The following is a 21,536-nucleotide window of genomic DNA, read 5'->3' on the forward strand; positions in this document are numbered from 1 at the left end:
TTTTATTCTAGACTTTTTATTGTACAGTTTTTTTTTTTTTTTTTTTAAACGTACAGATGTTTACAATGACCTCAGAGCTGTAACCGTGACTCCATCCATCCAACCGTCTTGTCTTGTCTGTACGTTTCCTGGTGAGCCGTGCTCTTCACATGTGTTAGTCTTGTTATGGTGACACGTTTCTATGACGGTAAAATAAAGCCTGTGTCTGCTCCAACACCACACCCACGTTAAGTCACTACGGCTGAAGGCACTGTTAAAACATGTGTCTGCCACATCCACCTTCGCACCCTCACCCCTCCCTCCTCCTCCCCCCCTCCGTTCCCGCCCCGCCCCGACCCCGTCCACCTCCTCTTCCTCCTCTTCTTCCTCCTTCTTCCTCCTCCTCCTCCTCCTCCTCCTCCTCCTCAGGCGTCTATAGCAGGACACAGCGCTTCTTGGGTTTGGTGTCTGGAGGCTCCAGAGCTGCCAAGATGGCCTCATCGAAAACGTTCTTCAGTCCCCTCTGAGAGAGAAAGAGGAAGGGAGGGAAAGAAAGAAAGAAAGAAAGAAAGAAAGAAAGAAAGAAAGAAAGAAAGAAAGAAGACAAAGGAGACAGGAGATAGATAGATAGATAAGATAAGATAAGATAAGATAAGATAAGATAAGATAAGATAGATAGATAGATAGATAGATAGATAGATAGATAGATAGATAGATAGATAGATAGATAGATAGATAGATAGATAGATAGATAGATAGATAGATAGATAGATAGATAGATAGATAGATAGATAGAAACAGAGGGAGACATTGATGAGCTTTATCATTCACACCAAAGTGATCGGAAACGACAAAAATAACAATAAAAGACAAAATACAGCAAAAATATTCAGGTGCAAAAGTTCATAATAACAAAAGACAAACTGTGATTAAGTCTGACGGAGAAAATATTCACTTTGTTTTGCAGGTTTTCCAATAAATAATCAATGAAGGAACGGATGTGATCACTGTTTGAAAGTTACTCTTTATGCTATCATGATGTTACAACTGTTGAAATTCAACACTACTCTCTGTGAGGCCTCAGTATTAGTTTCATTGTGAGGTACTGTTGAAGGGCATATAATAATTTTTCAGTGTCGTTTGCACCATTTCTCTTTTTCATTCTGCTGCCACTGTTTGTTTTTTTTATTCTAATGCAGTATCTCGGTCCTGGTCCATCGTCTTTTCATCTCACTGTGAACATTTTAAACTGAAAACTCTTGAATCTTTAAATCTCTTGAAATGCTCCGGTGAGACTGGAGTTGAACCTCTTAACTTGTGGAATAAAGACAAATCAAAAAATATGAATTAAGTGAAAGATTCATCTTGTTTTGCATCTTTGATGATTAATAATTACGGTGCACAACAACCACAAAACAGCAGATCTTCAATTAGAGACTGAACAATCTAATATTTGGTGTTTTTATCTTGAGAAACATCAAAAGCAATTTATCATTATTAAAACAGATACAGACCGAAAGATTAATCTGCAACAGTCACATCCGACAGTTTGTTTGTTTGTTTCTGAGCTCCCACACCTCAAACTGTCACAGATGGAGATGTTAATCAATAATATTTCATTTTTTCCCGTTTATCTCCCCACCAGACAAAGCAAATATAAGATGTGATCAATTCTTGTCACTCTAATCCTTTTAATCATATGCATGTGTCGTGTCTGTGTTCCTCTAATTGTGATTATCTATATTGAAGCATATGGTTTGTTCTTCCTCTTTAAAGGGATAGTGCAACATTTTGGCAAATTGGCTCATTGCCATAATGCCTATAGTCATAGCAGTAGGTTCGTTACCTTTAATTGTCGGTGCAAGCTATTTTTAGAACGGCGGAGCAGAGCCGCGAGCTGCTCAGAGCTACACTATGGAGGCTAATGGGATTTCTTGGTTTCCCTCATCAAACTCATCAAATACACAATCCAACAACTCCAAAACGCTCTGGTGGACAAGTTGTGACCTGCACATTCACCACGCTATGAGATAATAACAGAACGTTACGAGACAGAGTTGTTTTAGACGTAAATACAGAGACTGCTTGATGAAAAACTGTCCCTGAACGCAACGCGCATCAGCGGTTTTGCATGAATTTACCTCTAAAACAACTCTGTCTGGTAACGTTCTGTCCTGTTCTGTAACGAACCTACTGCTATGACTATAGGGATTATGGCAATGGGCCAATTTGCCAAAATGTTGAACTGTCCCTTTAACTTTATCCTGTCCTGACTGTAATCGCTTTTTATGTTGTTATATTGATTAAAGCAGAAGTGAGTGATATATTTGTGTTAATATAAGTCTTAAATAGTTATATCTTCCGACAGCAATCACTTACATAGAGTGTTTGGACTGAAACACGGGTCTCTCAGTCCCTCTGCTCTGCTCTGAGTCGAGGAGAAAACATTTCTCGTATCCTACAGTTTTTATCCAATGAGGAGAGAGAACGGCATGCAGGGCTGTGTGTGCAGCCAAGGAACGCTGTGAATGTGGTGACGTAGCGACGAGGACTGTTATGGTGCGTTCAAGGAAACTCGTATTTTTCCGACCGTGAAGTGGTACCAGTTCGATCTGGTACGAGTTCACCGGTCGGAAGTTACGAGTGGCCGTTATAGTGACTTTCACCGGTAAAACAGGTCGGAAAAACACGAGTGGGTTGCCTGAAACGCTACAAAGTCGTAAGTTGTGACTTGAAGCTGTAATTTACGATTTCAAAAGCCTGCCTGGAACGCAGCATTAGCGAAAACGACCGGATCACTCACTTCTGCTTTAACTGTGTGTCTTAAGTCTAAAGTTATCATCATTATTCATGTCATTAAAATCCAGATGTTTCTCTTCCAGCACCTGGCTTGTATATTGCATTGATTTCCTGTGATTCTGGTTATGGTTTGTACCTGTGTGAGAGCCGAACACTCCACGTATTTGACGGCCTTGAGCTCCCGGGCCAGCTTCTCGCCGCTCTCGCAGGTCAGCGCCCGCTGTTTGTTCTTGGCCAGTTTCTCCAGAGTGTTGCTGTCGTCTCTCAGATCCACCTGAGTCCCGACCAGCAGGAACGGCGTCCGCGGGCAGTGGTGTGAAATCTCTGGCACCCACTGTGAAAGCCAAGTCAGATGTCAGATTAACGTTTGGAAAAAAAAAAAATCCTCCTGCTTCAAATCTGGAGGCGGCTGATTAGTTTAAAGTTAATTAAAACTCAAAATTATCCACTTTTAGACGAGTTAAAATTAGATGTTGAAATTAAAGCAATTTCTGTTGCTGTTAAAGAGGAAAAACAATTAGAAAAAAACATTTAATTAAGAAATTAGCTGTAGCGAGTTGAGGATTATTCATTTTTATCTTCAACACAAGGCTGAACAGGACTTTATTGATTATTGAAAAGGCGACTGGACTCACTTTCTCCCTGACGTTCTCAAAGGAGGAGGGCGATACGACGGAGAAACAGACGAGGAAGACGTCGGTCTGAGGGTAGCTGAGGGGTCGCAGCCTGTCGTAGTCCTCCTGACCTGAGGGGGGCGACGCCACGAGAAGTTAATGACACACGGCGACGATCACAGCCGCTTTTGTTTGCGCTCAAAGGAATAGTTCACCCCAAAAAAAATGAAATTCAGTCATTATTGACTCCACCTCATGCTGATGAATACTCCGGAGTAGTTTTTTATTCCTCAAAGTGCATCTGGAGACCCGGGTGGCCGGTTCCTAGTCCAATGAAAACTTTATATGAGAGTCAATAGCGCCCGACACAAAAACGTCCATAAAACTACACAAAAACCATTTAATATTTGTCCACACCGCTCGTCCACTGCAATCCAAGTGTCCTGAAGGAATATAGTCCAGAGTTTACTCGAAATGACGTAATTCAGGATATTTTTTACAGCCTAAACAGTCCTGTATTGAATTTGCCTGGGGCGGACTTGACCAGACTTGCCTAAATGACATCGTTTCGAGTAAACTCTGGACTATCTCCCTTCAGGACACTTGGATTGCAGTGGATGAGCGGTGTGGAGGAATATTAAATGGTTTTTTGTGTAGTTTTATGGAAGTTTTTGTGTCGGGCGCTATAACTCTCATATAAAGTTTCATTGGACTATGAACCGGCCTCCCGGGTCTCCAGATGCACTTTGAGGAATAAAAAACTACTCCGGAGTATTCATCAGCATGAGGGTGAGTCAATAATGACTGAATTTCATTTTTTTTGGGTGAACTATTCCTTTAATTGTCACGTCTATTATGACTTTTATAAACTGTACCTGCAGTGTCGAACAGTCCCAGAGTGTACGGCTCTCCACCGATCATCACTGTCACTGCATAGTTATCGAACACCTGGGAGGATGTGAGGAGGCAGAGAGAGAGGGAGGGGGGATGAGGGGGGGGGGGCAAAGGAAACAGGAAGTCAATGTGTGATATGATTTCTTCAAAACAAAACAGGAAATACACTTCTCTCAGGATGGACCCCGAACTTAAACCTACATTTGAAGAAGAAGCGAGGAGCAACAAGAAAGTCTAAAAACACACATAGTTTCACATCACTGTTGCCCCTTCCCCCCTCCCCTCCTCTCCTCCCCGGGTGTCGTTTCCCCTTTTCTTGTAAGACAGTCGGCAGGAAGCGTCAGAGAAGCTTCTATCTAACTATATTTATATCTTAATTATGTCGATCACAGACGAGCAGATCAAAGTTACCGTTTGTTTAAAAGTTAAAGAACTGACTCCAGTAAAAGTACAGATACTCGATGGAACCGGCGCTTTGCTGCAGCGGTGGCACAGATGTGTCATCAACATCAGCTGATTCATCATCAGTTGCGTAACTTATTATTGATCCTTTTTTTTTTCTTTTCTTTTTCCCCTCCACAATAACCAAAGCACAGGTTGATTTAAGAGCCGACTGATCTGTGTAATAAGTGGAGTTTCAACAACCTGCAGCTCGTGGCTGTTACTCAACACTCACACTCATGACCTATGGTCTTAATCCCGCCTACAAAGCTCCGATTATATGGTCAATTATTTCACCCTCCGTGGGAAACGGGCGGTCGAGGAGCTCAGACCTCAGACCTGCTTGAATCACCGAACAAAATCAAGGGGCGTGGGCGTTGAGAGGTCTGCAATCAGACGACGACTGCTGCTGCTGCTGCTGCTTCACCGCTGCGTCGCTGAGCTGTAATCACATTTCACAGAGACAGCAGCAGCGTGTGTGTGTGTGTCTCTCTCTCGCTTTCTGGCAACATATACTATCTGACAAATCGTAATCATATTCTTCAGATGTCCGTGGCTGCTGCTGCTGCTGCTGGGAGGCATTTAAATGACAAATCAGCAGCTAAATTGACTGTAATCAGGTTAAAAACCTTCATCAATGCCTGTAAATATCCTCGTTACAGAGCAATTAGTCCGTGTGAGGTTGTAAACAAGTGTGTTGCTGCTGTGCTGCTGCTCAGGTGAAGGCTGCGTCTCTTCTCCGTCCTATTTCATCACTCTCGTACCTTCAGGCTGCTGCCATGTGCAATAACAAACAGCTTGGTCCTGACGTGCCCGGCCGCTAACCTGAAGCCTCAGTGTGTTAGTGTGTGTGTTAGTGTTATTGTGTGTGTGTGTGTGTGTAGGTGAAGTGAAGCAGGGAGTGTTTTGTAGTCGCTGTGCCTGCTTGAACACACAGTGGTGGGGGGTGTTTCGACATGTCGACCGGCCGCCGCTTCCCCCCGCGGACGCCGTTGGGTTTTAATGAAGCTGGGTCGAGCGCAGACCGGCTCCGTCCGGATGAACGGCAGGAAGCGAAGCGGCCTGTCGGAGAGGAGGAAGCTACGTCGGCACGGTTACAAACACGTTTCCTCCCTCGTCCGTTTGGTCTTTATTTAAAAACATGCAGTGCTCACGGCGGACGGCTGGAAACACTGGGCCGACATCTTTGATCAGATCATCGTCTTTGATTTAAATGATTATTTTGTTCTTGTGCTCTTTCTAATTTTGGACGAGGTTGGATTATATATATATATATATAACTCTCCTATGGGGTTAAACCACAGACGTCCAGAGCCTCATATCAGTTCGGGGCAACAGAGTTTGTACCGTTGAAGTAGAATATTAACTTCATAATTGTAAAAATCTAATTTTAGGTCCTCTAACGCTCTAGTTTCTTGGTTTACTGAGGCTATCAATGACAAAATCCAACATCTTCCAACTAGGCTCCATCTCCGGACCATCAGGCTCTATGAGGATAATGACCATCAACGCCGTATCATGATGATCATGTGCACAATAATGAATCGGAAGGTTTCTGCACATTAACCAAAAAAAAAAGAGAACTCAGAGCACTGAAACTGTTGAGATCCAACCGCTGTTACCATGTGTGTAAAAAAACAAACAAACATGGTGGTGACACATCAAATAGTAGGTGAGATATTTCAGTCTTATCTGGACTTAATGGATTAACTGACTCACAGACATCATCACACCTGGATCACAGCTGGCTACTGACAGCACGTGTTGCCTTGTCGTGGTGAAACATTGTCATGAATCTACAACCGAGTCCAGTTGACTCAAGCTGGGGACACACTACACGAGTTTTTACACGATTTTACCCACGACTCACAGTCGGGTCTAGTCTGCACCAGTCGGCATGGCGAGTTGGCGCAGAAATCTGTTAGTGTGTGATAGGGCTGTCACTTTTTATTCGACATTCGAATATTCGTTCGAATGTGGGGAGAAAAGTTCGTATTCGAGCAGCAATGACCTGCTCGATATGCGGGCGGGGGGTGGGGGGGTGGGGTGGGAAGATTTGGGGGGGCGTTGTAATATTCGAATATATCCGAACGAATTACGGGTCATTCAATATTCGTTCGAACCTCATTTTTCTAAAAACTGACAGCCCTAGTGTGTGATGGGGATCATGGGAACATGTTTGATTTTGCCGATTCTGGACGCGGTCGGGTTGTGTGTACGGGTTATCGACCCGTAAAATGTGTTGACATGGTTGCCTTAGTTAACCCAACTAACGGCATCTGTGGAAATCACTACACGCTACACTTTTAAACTATCACTCCCGCCAGAGTTTGGTGCATTCATGTGCCTTCAGTTGGTCTTTAAGTGTGTGATGATGATCCCCAGTCGTCATAAAGATCTGCTGAAGCCAGTCGGTTAGTGTGAACTCCAAGTCTTTTCTGAATCGGCAACGACTGTGAAAATCGCGTAGTGTGTCCCCAGCTTTAGACTCAACTGTCTCAGAGAACCGTGACCTGGATTTGAACAACTGAACAATCACGTGTAATCGTAATTCGCAATACCGGGCAATGCAATATCCAAATCGCAGAAGCTACAAATTCTTGTATATTTCGACGAAGGTTAAAACGTGTTGCAAAACTGAGACGCCCTGGACAATAAATCATAGTCTCAAGACCAGGGTATAAAATTAACTTTTTGACCTACCTGCCAATGGCAGGTAGCTCAAAAATTTTACCGGCCAAAATATGTTTTCACCGGCCACTGAACTGCTCACAATACAAAGTCATTAAAATCAGCAGTGTTTTCCCCATTGCATTATAGTTAGGCAGCTGCCTTAACAATACACACCTGCCTCCTAAACTAAATTGTTGCAATAAATATATACAGTATATAAAAAGTAGGTTTAGATTAGCTGATGGATTAGCTGACAGACATTACATAAATAGGCTTTCAGAGGAAGATATAGTGATGTGAGTTTTGAAACTTAGCCTACATTTAATTCAGACTGAATAAGTGGTGTGAACACAGGTTTTTTTTAAAATGTAGATTGCCTACTGTTCATCCTACAGTAGCCTATAGAAGGATGCAACTTTCTTTTGAAATATCAAACAAAGAGAACTATGGACTGTGGAAGTTTGAATAGCCTATAAATACAGAAGTTATCATGACGTGAATCATATGTTGCGGTAAAAAAAAGAAAAGAAAAAAAAAGACCGTTGATGGTGGAAAGGCTTTACGGGCGGGGGCTGCGGGGGTAGCCTATGGCCCAGAGTGTCACTGACACTGTCGAGCCCAGTGTTTGTGTTTTGATCACAGACGAGAGTGGCAGAAATTCAGAGTTTCACCTGATCACGGGCAGAGTCGGCACCTCTTCACAGGATTGCGAGCGGGGTGATGCTGCATTCAAGTGAACTCGGAAATACGAGATAAACCCGGTCCCGTATTGATGCAAAACAGGACGGGGTTATTTAATCTGCAAATACGGGATGATTCCATATTGTCGGGGACATGTGGTAACCCTGGTAACCCTACCTCTCACCATCGCGATGTGTCGCCACATAAACACTTTACCACAAACTAACGTCGCTCGCCTCTGACCGCCTCCTCTGAATGACCGACTGAACGCGAACGTTACAGCAGCAGAAAACTTGATACATTTTCTTAAATGTTGAATCAAGGAGGATAACGGGACAACTCCGACATTCATACACGAGTTTTTACACGATTTTACCCACGACTCACAGTCGGGTCTAGTCTGCACCAGTCGGCATGGCGAGTTGGCGCAGAAATCTGTTAGTGTGTGATAGGGCTGTCACTTTTTATTCGACATTCGAATATTCGTTCGAATGTGGGGAGAAAAGTTCGTATTCGAGCAGCAATGACCTGCTCGATATGCGGGCGGGGGGTGGGGGGGTGGGGTGGGAAGATTTGGGGGGGCGTTGTAATATTCGAATATATCCGAACGAATTACGGGTCATTCAATATTCGTTCGAACCTCATTTTTCTAAAAACTGACAGCCCTAGTGTGTGATGGGGATCATGGGAACATGTTTGATTTTGCCGATTCTGGACGCGGTCGGGTTGTGTGTACGGGTTATCGACCCGTAAAATGTGTTGACATGGTTGCCTTAGTTAACCCAACTAACGGCATCTGTGGAAATCACTACACGCTACACTTTTAAACTATCACTCCCGCCAGAGTTTGGTGCATTCATGTGCCTTCAGTTGGTCTTTAAGTGTGTGATGATGATCCCCAGTCGTCATAAAGATCTGCTGAAGCCAGTCGGTTAGTGTGAACTCCAAGTCTTTTCTGAATCGGCAACGACTGTGAAAATCGCGTAGTGTGTCCCCAGCTTTAGACTCAACTGTCTCAGAGAACCGTGACCTGGATTTGAACAACTGAACAATCACGTGTAATCGTAATTCGCAATACCGGGCAATGCAATATCCAAATCGCAGAAGCTACAAATTCTTGTATATTTCGACGAAGGTTAAAACGTGTTGCAAAACTGAGACGCCCTGGACAATAAATCATAGTCTCAAGACCAGGGTATAAAATTAACTTTTTGACCTACCTGCCAATGGCAGGTAGCTCAAAAATTTTACCGGCCAAAATATGTTTTCACCGGCCACTGAACTGCTCACAATACAAAGTCATTAAAATCAGCAGTGTTTTCCCCATTGCATTATAGTTAGGCAGCTGCCTTAACAATACACACCTGCCTCCTAAACTAAATTGTTGCAATAAATATATACAGTATATAAAAAGTAGGTTTAGATTAGCTGATGGATTAGCTGACAGACATTACATAAATAGGCTTTCAGAGGAAGATATAGTGATGTGAGTTTTGAAACTTAGCCTACATTTAATTCAGACTGAATAAGTGGTGTGAACACAGGTTTTTTTTAAAATGTAGATTGCCTACTGTTCATCCTACAGTAGCCTATAGAAGGATGCAACTTTCTTTTGAAATATCAAACAAAGAGAACTATGGACTGTGGAAGTTTGAATAGCCTATAAATACAGAAGTTATCATGACGTGAATCATATGTTGCGGTAAAAAAAAGAAAAGAAAAAAAAAGACCGTTGATGGTGGAAAGGCTTTACGGGCGGGGGCTGCGGGGGTAGCCTATGGCCCAGAGTGTCACTGACACTGTCGAGCCCAGTGTTTGTGTTTTGATCACAGACGAGAGTGGCAGAAATTCAGAGTTTCACCTGATCACGGGCAGAGTCGGCACCTCTTCACAGGATTGCGAGCGGGGTGATGCTGCATTCAAGTGAACTCGGAAATACGAGATAAACCCGGTCCCGTATTGATGCAAAACAGGACGGGGTTATTTAATCTGCAAATACGGGATGATTCCATATTGTCGGGGACATGTGGTAACCCTGGTAACCCTACCTCTCACCATCGCGATGTGTCGCCACATAAACACTTTACCACAAACTAACGTCGCTCGCCTCTGACCGCCTCCTCTGAATGACCGACTGAACGCGAACGTTACAGCAGCAGAAAACTTGATACATTTTCTTAAATGTTGAATCAAGGAGGATAACGGGACAACTCCGACATTCGAAACACAGTCAGTAGATCTCCTGTAGCTGTAAACTGTGTTTGTTTCACTGTTCAGCATTTATGATGACAATTATATAGTGAAGTTGGCATATTCCAGCTGCCGGCCAATGGCGAGTGGCCTAATAATTTTACTCGCCAAATCATATTTTTACCCGCATTTGGCGAGTGGCGGGTGCTAATTTTAAACCCTGCTCAAGACTTAAAGGACATGTTTGTTTCCTTACCAACAAAATCTAATTAATTTTTTTAAAGTGAAAAATGGCAATAGGTTTTTTGCACATCTTGCAGCCTTAGACATCACCATCTTTAGGACTGTGCTGCTAGAATGACTAAAAAATACGATTATAACAACTTTCAGGGTTTGTCTTTCTAGACTAATGTTGTGTCTCTCTTTTAGCTCAGAAAGTCTCTGTCCTTTCTGTCACACCTGAAAACACACACATACAAGGACTATAACGTACAATTAGCACGAGTCCAGTCATTGACGCTTGTATTTCATCATCCATGTTGCTTTCTTTGCTGTTTTTTTTAGGTCGTAGACCCAATCAAGAAACGATTGTGGACGTCTATATCAAACTTTTCTGAAGCTCTCTCTGTTTTTGTCGTACAGACTACAACACAACAGAACCAGCAGCTTTTCCAAAAGTCAGAAACTCACGTGGATGTGAGACGAAAACGTAACAGAAGAGACGACGTGCTTTTAAAACCAAAATCGTGGCCTAAGAGAAAACGGTTTAGACTTCACTCAGACAGACTGACTGACAAGACAGTTCAGGTTGTTACACACACACACATACACATACACAGCAACAAACACACACACACAACACACACAGGCCTGAGTACAAGTCAGTTCAAGTTTAGACAGAAACACAGTGTGATATGTCGAGGCACGGTGGAAGGGTGAGGCACTGAGACACACACACACTCATATATCTCAATAAAATACAAGCTACACACACACACACACACACACACACACACACACACACACACACACACACACACACACACACACACACACACACACACACACACACACACACACACACACACACACACACACACACACACACACACACACACACACACACACACACACACACACACACACACACACACACACACACACAGTCAGGGGAGGCATATGCAGTTTTGTGATGATAATGTGTTTGGATGGAGCTCAGACTACAGAAGCTGCTGGAAACAGTCTGATCACAACACAGATGAGTCACGGTGGAAAAGAGCCGCAGCTCCACGAACAGAAGCCGCCGAGCGTTTGTGTTATTTAGAGCCACAACGAAAAAAAAAAGAAAAGAAAAAAGAAAACGCTGAGGATGAAACACTAGAGACGTGACATTAGATTCATGTTTTTGAGGAATTATTTCCTGCAGGAGACTTCCTCTTCCTCTCTCCTGATTTCTCGTGGCAGCGGCGGCGGTGGTGGTGGTCGTCAGCTGACCGACAGGAAACAACACAAACACACACACCATGTCGATGTAAAAAAAACTGCATGTTAATGGTGATAAATTCATTTCTGCAGCAGCTGTTCACACTTAAAGAGAATAAGCAGAAGTGTGTGTCTTCCTCTAACGTCAGTGGTGTGACTTTAGCTCCCACGCTTTGTAATAATAATAATAATAGTAATGATAATAATCTAATTTAAAGGACGAGCAGCCGAAAGGTCAAAAAGGTTTTTTAGTGTATTTTAGCAAATCATCAGTTCAAAGGGTTCATATCCATGTTGTGTGTTTGACGTGGTGTGGTCGGGGTGTTGGCTACAACAGGATAAACAGAGCAGGATGTGAAGTCTGCAATAAAAGTAATAAGGGGTCAAAAAAAAAAACAATGGGACAATAAGTAATAAACAATCAGAGAACTGTAGCTCTAACGAGCAAAACACTCAGCTTCAGCCTGATGAGCGGGAAGTTTCTCATCCGTTATTGTTGTATGGATAAATTATCATCGGAGTTTATATTTTGAGAATAAAGATGGAATATTTAGAAAATATAATTTAATTCTTATAAATGTTTTGAGTGTTAAAGTAAAGAATTTATATTTAGAGAATAAAGCTGGAATATTTAGAAAATATAATTAAATTGTTATTAATGATTCGAGTGTTAAAATAAACTTCAGAAGTAGAAATTAAAATTCTCAAGACTGAAGTTGATGTTTGAGATGTTTTTCTTGAATTTATCCCAGTGACATTACAACTTATTTCTGAAAACTTTTAAACTTTTGCTACTTTATTCTTGAAATATTAACAATTTATCATCCTTAAAGCAGAAGTAAGCGATCCGGTCGTTTTGGCTAATGCTGCGTTCCAGGCAGGCTTTTGAAACCGTAAATTACAGCTTCAAGTCACAACTTACGACTTTGTAGCGTTCCAGGCAACCCACTCGTGTTTTTCCGACCTGTTTTACCTGTGAAAGTCACTATAACGGCCACTCGTAACTTCCGACCCGTGAACTCGTACCAGATCGAACTGGTACGACTTCACAGGTCGGAAAAACACGAGTTACGGGCTGCCTTGAACGCACCATAACAGTCCTCGTCCCTACGTCACCACATTCACGGCGTCCCTTGGCTGCACACACAGCCCTGCATGCCGTTCTCTCTCCTCATTGGATAAAAACTGTAGGATACAAGAAAAGTTTTCTCCTCGGCTCAGAGCAGAGCAGAGTGACTGACAGACCCGTGTTTCAGACCAAACACTCTATGTAAGTGATTGCTGTCGGAAGATATAACTATTTAAGACTTATATTAACACAAATATATCACTTACTTCTGCTTTAACAATAATGAAGGATAAAAATAAACATCTCGTTACAACTTTATTATGTTTTTTTTTAAATCTATTTGATTTTGACCTTTTGTTATTCTATTAAATTCAACTCAGATCAATACAATTGTATGATTTGTCATGTATTTACTCACTGCTTACATACAAATTCACTTCGTGTTAAATAATTAAATTACTGTATCACTGTAATATAGTGAGAACATGCGCTCTGTCTCCTCCTCCTCCTCCTATAGTAAACACTCAAAGTGACAAGTCTCCATATTTACATCTGTTTACCTATGAATTAATCCTTAATGAAAAAACAAACATACAGCAGGTGTTGGGAGAGCACTCACACATTCACAACAAATGGTTAAAAACAGTAATGGTGGTGTTGTGGGGTGGGGGATGGGGGGGGGGGGGGGGGGGGTTGTGGGGGGTGTTGGGTGGCGATGTACGAGAGACAGTCAGACAGGAAGAGGAAGACAGAGCTGAGTCAGCGCTGTTGGTTCTGTAATCCTCTGATCAAACTGTGCTGACCGCTGACCGATGCAGCGGCGATGTGCTCTCCATAGAAAACAGTAGAGAATTACTCATCAGTTAGCAGCCACCGGGGAGAGGGTGGGGTGGGGAGTGGAGTGGAGAGAGGGGTGGGGAGGGGGTCGGACGACACTTCAGATACTTCCAGCAGCAGCAGCAGCGGTCCGGCTTGTCAACAGTCAGTCAGCTGTTTTCTGACTGTCAGGAGTTTTGCTGCAGGATCGATGAGGCCGCGAGGCGAGGGAGGCGAGGCGAGGCGACGGTCTGGTGGGGTTTGTGTCGGTCTCCAGAGCCTCGAGGCGTCTGATGCTGCTGCTGCTGCTTCAGCAGTGACACGACACTTCTGAGTGGTTGAAGAATCAAACAGGAAGTGTCGGGAGACGGACGGACGGACGTGCTCCAGAGGGTTTTTAAAAAATCGATGGTGCACGTGTACCTGTATACACACTCCTGCGATTGCGAATATCCGATCCATATCCTCATTTCATTTATTTAAAAATACTCTTTCTTTCCGTTTCCCGTTTCTCTCAACTTTGCTATCAAAATAAAAAGGCAAAAAAGCCCCCGAAATTACTTAAAAAAACAAACAATCAAACAAAAAAATGCTCTGTCTTCTTTTCTCAAAAATCACCGTACTTGTCAGATTTAAGACCCCCACAACACCTCTCCCCTCCTTACAGCTTCTAATACAGCTTCTTACAGCTTTGTCCATAATTCGGCTTGTTTGCTGCTGATTCATTGATCCATTTATATTACTTTATATAACCTTGTTTTGTCTATTTACTGTTTGTTGTTGTTCTGTTGCTGCTTTGCTTTGCTTTGTTTTGTTTGTGTTGTCTATGGTCTTGTCTATTTGTGATTATTTTGTATATTGCTACATGCAGATCCCCTCGAAAAACCAGATATCAACCATATCTCAAGGGGTTTTTACACCAGTGCCCTGCATAAGATTTAGACGCTCAGATTCTTCTCCATCACTCAGCATCATCCGGTTGGGGGGAATCGATCGATTACTGATTGATTCTGCAGCCCGATCACACAGAATTGTCCAGTCAAACAGAAAGAACCACAGACAGAGAAACTATCAGCAACACATGTGAGAAAGACAACAACTTCTTTTTTTTCTCTCCCTTAATTGTTGTTCCTGTTTCACAGCACAGACACCCAGGGCCAAAATACTGATGATGCCACAGTAAAGGAATAGTTCAACCTTTTTCAGAGCTGTTTCCAGTCTTCCTGCTAAGCTGTAGCTGTAGCTTTACATCTAATGTGCAGACATGAGCGAGGAATCAGTCTTCTTCCTCCTATCGCTTCTCTGGGACTTTTTTTTTTTCTTTAATTGAAAATAAAACCAAACTGTGAAAAGTGCATCTGAGATCTGCACTGAACAGGAAGCAGAGTATGGCAGCGCTGGTACCGGTTTGATTCTCTTCAGTTTCAGTGACTCTTCACAGTCCTTTTCATGTCTGTTCAGTCCAGACAAAGTATAAACAAGCACCACTTCCTACGTGACAGGAAATAGCTATAGAGAGCACGGAGCGCTGAATGGAAAAGGTTACCAGAGACGACACAAAAGGAGGCGACAAACTGCTCACAGAAGAATAGAGCGGGCGTTAAAGATGGCCGACATGTGGTATGCCAATCACCTGCCTCCGTCAAACCAATTGCGGTGTCAAGCGTACAGTTGACTCACACACAGCAAAATAATCATATTGGGATCATTTTGATAAATATTGCAATTCACATATGCAATTTCAGTTTCAGTGTTTTTGTTTTTGCATTTGTTTTCACTGGAAAGAGATTTTAAATGTGATTTTTGTTGGTTTTTATACCAAATAAGTCTGTTGCATCACAGCATTTATGATGCTAACAATGCACAACGTCACATTTTCTGTTTTATCAAACAAACTGCAGCTACTGTGATTTGGATATTGCACTTGCACACATATTGTGATTTTGAATATATTTCAATAAATTGTGCAGCTCTACTTCACAACAGTAACGAAGTAGCAGCTTTAAGTCATTACTCACCTATATGGACTTTGTCGTCACTACAATTAATCGATTAATCGATTATTAAATTAACTGTCAACTAGTTTGATAATCAAATGATCGGTTTGGGTAGTTTAAGAAAAATAGTCCAAATTCTTTGATTTCAGCTTCTTAAATGTGAATATTTCTGGTTTCTTTGTTCCTTTATGACAATAAACTGAGTATCTCTTTGGTTTGTGGACAAAGCAAGACATTTGAGGACGTCGTCTTGTGGTTTGGGAAACACAGATTGTTCAATAAAATGTTGAAAATTGTCAAACAACTAATCGATTAGGCTAATCGTTTAAATAATCTGCAGATTAATGGATAATGAAAATAATCGTTAGTTGCAGCCCTACTATTAACTCATTGAGTGCCAGACCTTTTATAAAATGGTCAGTGCCATGTGCCAGCGTTTTGGGGCATTTTGAGTAATATGTCAAGACCCAGAGAATATTTTGTACTATGACTCTGAAAACACCAAACAGCTCAAAGGAAAGAGGAGACTCTCTATATAACTAGGGAAAAACCATTTCTTTGTACCTTGTTCCATTCTTGATATATCTTATGTTGAATAGAGCCTGGTTGCACCAAAAAGACCACTTTTTTTCTAGAAAGCTGAGAAAAATGCATTTTTGTGAAAGAGAGTCTCTCAAGAAAAATAGTGGTTTATCCGTTTTAATTTTGGCTTCAAAAACATGTAAGACATCTGAAAATTTCATTTCACATGTTTTTTCATTGACCCCCCCCCCCCAAAAAAAAAAAAAAAAAGACAAAACAAAACAACAACAACAACAACTAAAATACAACAAGTACGAGCGGTTGCTGCCCCCTCAGCCTCTCCTACGCCCCCTCCCCCTCCACCCCCTCCCCTCCCTCCCCTCCCCTCCCCTCTCCTGCTGCATCGTCTCTGAAGGAGGGAGGGAGACGTCATGGCGTCTTCAGCCTCTCTGCTGGACGCGGCCGCGGCAGCGACGCACCGCGCTGATCTCTCGGTTCGTCGTCACGTCGGTTAGACAGCAACTGGTGAAACTGACTCGGATCGCGGAGTCAGTTTCACCAGTGCTGATCATCTAGATCAGTTTACCTTTCCTGCCTCCTCTGATCACTTCATGCTGGAGCTATGCTAATAGCACCGTAGCTAAGCTTTCCTCCAGCTCCACGTTACACTTGTTCCAGGCTCTGCCCGTCGTTTTCCTCTAGAAATAGAAACTTTTTCCGACTTTTTTATCTCTGTACCGATCGCGCTCGTCTTCTCCTCCTTCTTCACTTCTTGCTCTGATCTACAGTCTTCTTCGTTCTACACATCCCAGAAGTCCCAAAATCACTCACAGTGTGCGCGAGAGCGTCCCCATTTACCAGCCGCAGAAAAGTGCATTTGACGTCTATGGACGTCAATGGCACTCAAGCGTTGGATTTTAATTGACGTCCATAGACGTCAATGGCACTCAATGAGTTAATGTCAGTCACTATTATCCGTCTGAACGTGTCCGGTGATCTGTGTTATCATCAATCGGTTTCAGTCGTACTCACCGTGGGGACGTATTCAGAGGGAAACTTGTTGGTGGTGTAGGAGATGAGCAGGCAGGTTTTCCCCACAGCACCGTCACCCACCACCACACACTTTATAGTCTGCATCTAAAGGAGGAAGAAGAGGAGGACGAAGGTTTAGAGATCCAGAGAAACACTGGATGAGCTTTACATGAATAAAACACTCTGTTTTTTTCTTATGATAAACTGATACATGATATTCCTAGATGGAAGTCATCAGAAAAATACTTTTATTTACTGTTGGCACCAAAACTCAAACATCCCTCCCTATGACATAATTTGACCGTTTATTTTATTCACATCTGCTTAACATGAAAGACAGAGTCAACAAACAAAATACAACTTTTAGAATATTCCTGGTAAACTATAATTGCAAGTAGAGATAGATTATAAATAGACCAAACATAATTGCAGCCTCAGACAGGTTGGTTTTTCACTTCCACTTTGTTCAATGTGAGTTCTTCACTGTTTGTCTTTAAGGCAGATGGAAAGTAAAACATCTTTATCAACTAGATGGATCTTTCTTCCTTCTTGTAACTCAACACCTTTGGCCACTTTGTGTTTTATTTTGAGCATCCAAAATCACAGGTTTCACTTTTAACATCCACAATATTATGCAAAAACTGTTAGTTTTCTGTGATATTCAACTGAATTCAGGTGGTTTTGTCACAATGTGAAGCTTTAGAAAGGCTTTTTTTGATAATTATCTCATGCACCAAATAATGCAATGACCAATAAAGACAATAAAAGTCAAGTTAAGTGATATCCCTGCTTCCCATTCCCCGTGTCAGTTTCGTGTAAACAACCTGCAGCTAGGCCTGGGACGATAATCAATAAATTAATTAATCGCACGATAAATGAAAATGAACTCGGTCATTTTTCCGGCCTCGATAAATCGCCATGTGCATGCACGTATTTGTTTTCCTGGTCTCTCGCCTCCAGGCTGGATGACAAGAAGCTTCACTCTGTGCATCGGCCTCAGCACCTGGGCCGTTTGTTTTGCAGAATGAAAGGAGTGAACCCTCTTTTCAGTCATCCAGGATCTTTGTTTCCCAGAATGCATTTGGCAGCAACCAGCAGCGCTAGCTGTAAAGCTAAGCAACTAAAAGCTATTTTACCGTAATTCTTGCTGCCGCGCTGTTAACACGTCACTTTTTAAAGTTTTAATATTTTTTCATGCCAGAAAGTCACAGTTTAGATCCCAGTCTGTGGTCAGTTTATCCACATCGCCTGTTGGGAGATTTTCTCCGACGTTTTTTGAGCTACTGTGGTAGCAGCGAGCAGGAGGAGCGGGGCTTCCCACAGTCTGCAGCCGTCTGCAGCAGCTCACGGGCCAGTCAACCTCCGTCATTGGGGGAGAAAACGATCTAAGAACACTTATCAGCAGGTTTTTAGAGGTTTACCGCCGGCTGGTTTAATACTTTATAGGAGATAAATGCTAGTCTCATTGATGAAATTTTACATCTGTGGAAGTCATATTAGTTTGTTTGAATGAAAAGTGGAGCTTCAGTAACGTTATTGGACAGAGGAGCTGCACTGCACTGTTTATTATGTTTTGTTTATTTTATTTATTTAGGATAGTAGCTATATAAGTTCTTGTCATTCCAATTACAATGGTTAAAAAGAAATACTCAAGAGAAATAAAAGTTTATAGCATTTAAAAGGGTCTACTTGCATTATTATGAAATACTATTATTATATTAGTGGTTAATTTGTTCTCAAAAAAATGTGTCAATAATATCGTTTATCGTCAATAATTTATGGGACAATATATCGTCCAGCAAAATTTATTATCGTCCCAGGCCTACCTGCAGCCTCCTGTCTGTCTGTCTGTGTGTCTCCCTGTTACCTGGGATGACACCAGCATCTGTAGTGTGCGAGCCAGTGGATGGAAAACAGTGGTCGCTGTGTTAACTCCGTGTTTACTACACACTGTCTGGAGATCCTGTGACCACCCAGACGCCGGGGCTGCTCGCATACCCCGGCTGCTGCTTCATTAAGGGGCAACAATGGTAAAGGGGAATGGTCTGCCCCTTCATCACTGGCTCTTTGTTTGGGCCGTTTGGCAGAGGCAGCGCTCGGCTCAACTCTGATGAGTCAGGGACAAGTTAACTGGTCATCTGCGGGGCCGATGACATTAGTTATGTCAGAACAATTCGCTCTACAGAGATTTTTTTTGTTTTTAATGCAGCTATGTCTTTCAAATGCACCATTGTTTTTTGTTTTTTTTTACTCGTGCATCGAGCCCATCTGTTTCCGCAATCAGCAGCAACTGATTATCTGCACTAACGACTCAGCATTTATTTCAATTAATGAACCACTGGGCATGGATATATTTGTTTTGACATCTTCAGTCGACAAATGACTGGCGCAGAAATATTTGCTGACTCATTTTCTATTGATTAACTTCGTAAACTAATCAACAAAAACATTTTCAGCTCTACTTTACCAGCCGAAAACATTCATGTCAGGGGCCGTCTGTGATGATTTTCATGATCGATAAGTGCGATTATTACCTTCTTAATTTATTAATCAACTAGTCTTTAAAATATAATAAAAAAACAGCAGAAACTACCCATTACAATTCCTCAAAATCCGAGGTAAATGTTTCATGAAACTTAATTATATTCAGTAAACAATCACAGAAGACTGAAACACAAAGTGTACACAATGAAATCAGAATAATTGCAGATTGAATTTCCATAGATTAACGAATTATTCAATAGTCTATGAAAAAAGACACTAAATCCTAATATCAGACGAAAATAAAACGTCTGGCATGAACATGAAATCAATACAAATCAAAACTGGAAACAATCCCTTTTCTGTATGATATAAATGATGACAGTAAAGTAGATAGATAGATACACACACAAACAGTTAAAACATGCATACAATATAAATCAAAGTAAAATAATAGGTTTGATATAACATACATTAAAAATGTATCATTTAAAGTGAAATGTCAAGTGTCCAGCTCAAATCTAGTAGGCTAAATGGAGGCTGTAAGTCCTTTAACATGACTTTACTTATTAATTTACATATCACACAGGATAAAGTCACAATCTCGCAGATCACTTTGTGTTTTTCATTTCATTTTCGATACAAGCTGATTGACACCCATTAGATTTAAATAAAGTTTTATTACTCTTCAGTCACTTCCGCATCGAAAGCTGTGGTTTAAAAAAAAAAAAAAAAGGAAAAGAAAAACACGAAAACCCCACGAAAGACACGATTGACGTCTTTTTCACAGGCCGGGGTTGTTTCTACAGATTTAAACTTATTGAACTTTAACTTTACAACCTGTTGACGGGATTTATCAACAAATATCTGTTGAATAAAAGTTTACTCCTACTACAAAGCTAAAGCTAACGTTAGCCAAGTTAGCTCGGTGGCTAATTGACATCCGCCAGACCCCCACACCCACAACAACGAAAAAGGGGCCTGTTTAAAATGAATTTACTGGTTGAATATCTCCTTTGAGGAATACGCGTGTTAAATCAACCTTTACGTACATTTAACACGCCGGTAACTTTCAGCAGAGATTTCACAGCGGAAAGTTAACTTAGCTGCTAAAGGAAATGGTTTGTTTTGACAGCTGCCCGGTTAGTTAGCACAGTTAGCTGTCAGCTGTGGGCGAACTGCCACCGCTTTTTATATATTTATCTATTCTTTTACAACGAGTGGGGTCAGCGGTGTCTTTTTGTGGAGATATTTCACTATTTAACGTCGGTAAATCGCAGTTTTGAAGCACCATGACAGCTCCTACCTTCTCTGTTCTCAGCCGCCGCCGCTGGACTCACAGTGCTGCTGCTGCTGGTAATGAGGTGGTGCGACGTTCAGGTGCTTCCTGTAAAACTCCCACTTCCCCCAGTGCGGAAGTGCGGAAATGTGGCCGGTGGTATGTTCGAGTTCCACTGGTTTTTTATTGTCGCGAGTAAATGTAATGATTTGGTATTTTCCACACGTGGTGGCCTGGTTTGTGTTATTTAGCTACACGAACTAGAAACACAAACATTTTATTTTTTCATATTGTAAATTTAAAAAAAGAATTCAAACTTAAACTGAGCTACTAAAACACATGACTTTAAACGCCCCCATTTTCCTCTTATTTCTTGGTAACCTTATCTTATTTATTTTAGCTAAGTTTAGTTAGGATTATTAAAGTAGCCTATGATTTAATTGAAACTGCTTAGTGGAGGCTGATGTACACATTGATAACAAATGAATACAATGGGCTAATTATTAATATAAAAGGCTAAGTAGCCTACATGTTAGGCTACTTATTATTCGAGCTGGCAGATTTTGCACACAGCTGCCAACCTTTTC

The 21,536-nt window shown here is 41.8% G+C and overlaps 1 protein-coding gene across 1 annotated transcript; it reads right to left on the bottom strand.

Moving 5' to 3' along the window:
• On the bottom strand, positions 1 to 21,070 carry LOC310993598 (cell division control protein 42 homolog). The gene is made up of 6 exons (XM_083981996.1): positions 20,977 to 21,070; positions 17,190 to 17,294; positions 4,268 to 4,340; positions 3,414 to 3,523; positions 2,915 to 3,112; positions 1 to 502 (listed from the first exon to the last, which is right to left on the bottom strand). Exons 2-6 carry the CDS (start codon positions 17,292 to 17,294, stop codon positions 413 to 415), a joined length of 576 nt encoding a protein of 191 aa, XP_083838122.1. The 5' UTR covers positions 20,977 to 21,070; the 3' UTR covers positions 1 to 412.
• Between the last annotated feature and the right edge of the window lie 466 nt (positions 21,071 to 21,536).

The sequence above is a fragment of the Trachurus trachurus genome (genome assembly GCF_905171665.1).
Source record: "Trachurus trachurus genome assembly, chromosome: 11".
NCBI lineage: Eukaryota > Metazoa > Chordata > Actinopteri > Carangiformes > Carangidae > Trachurus > Trachurus trachurus.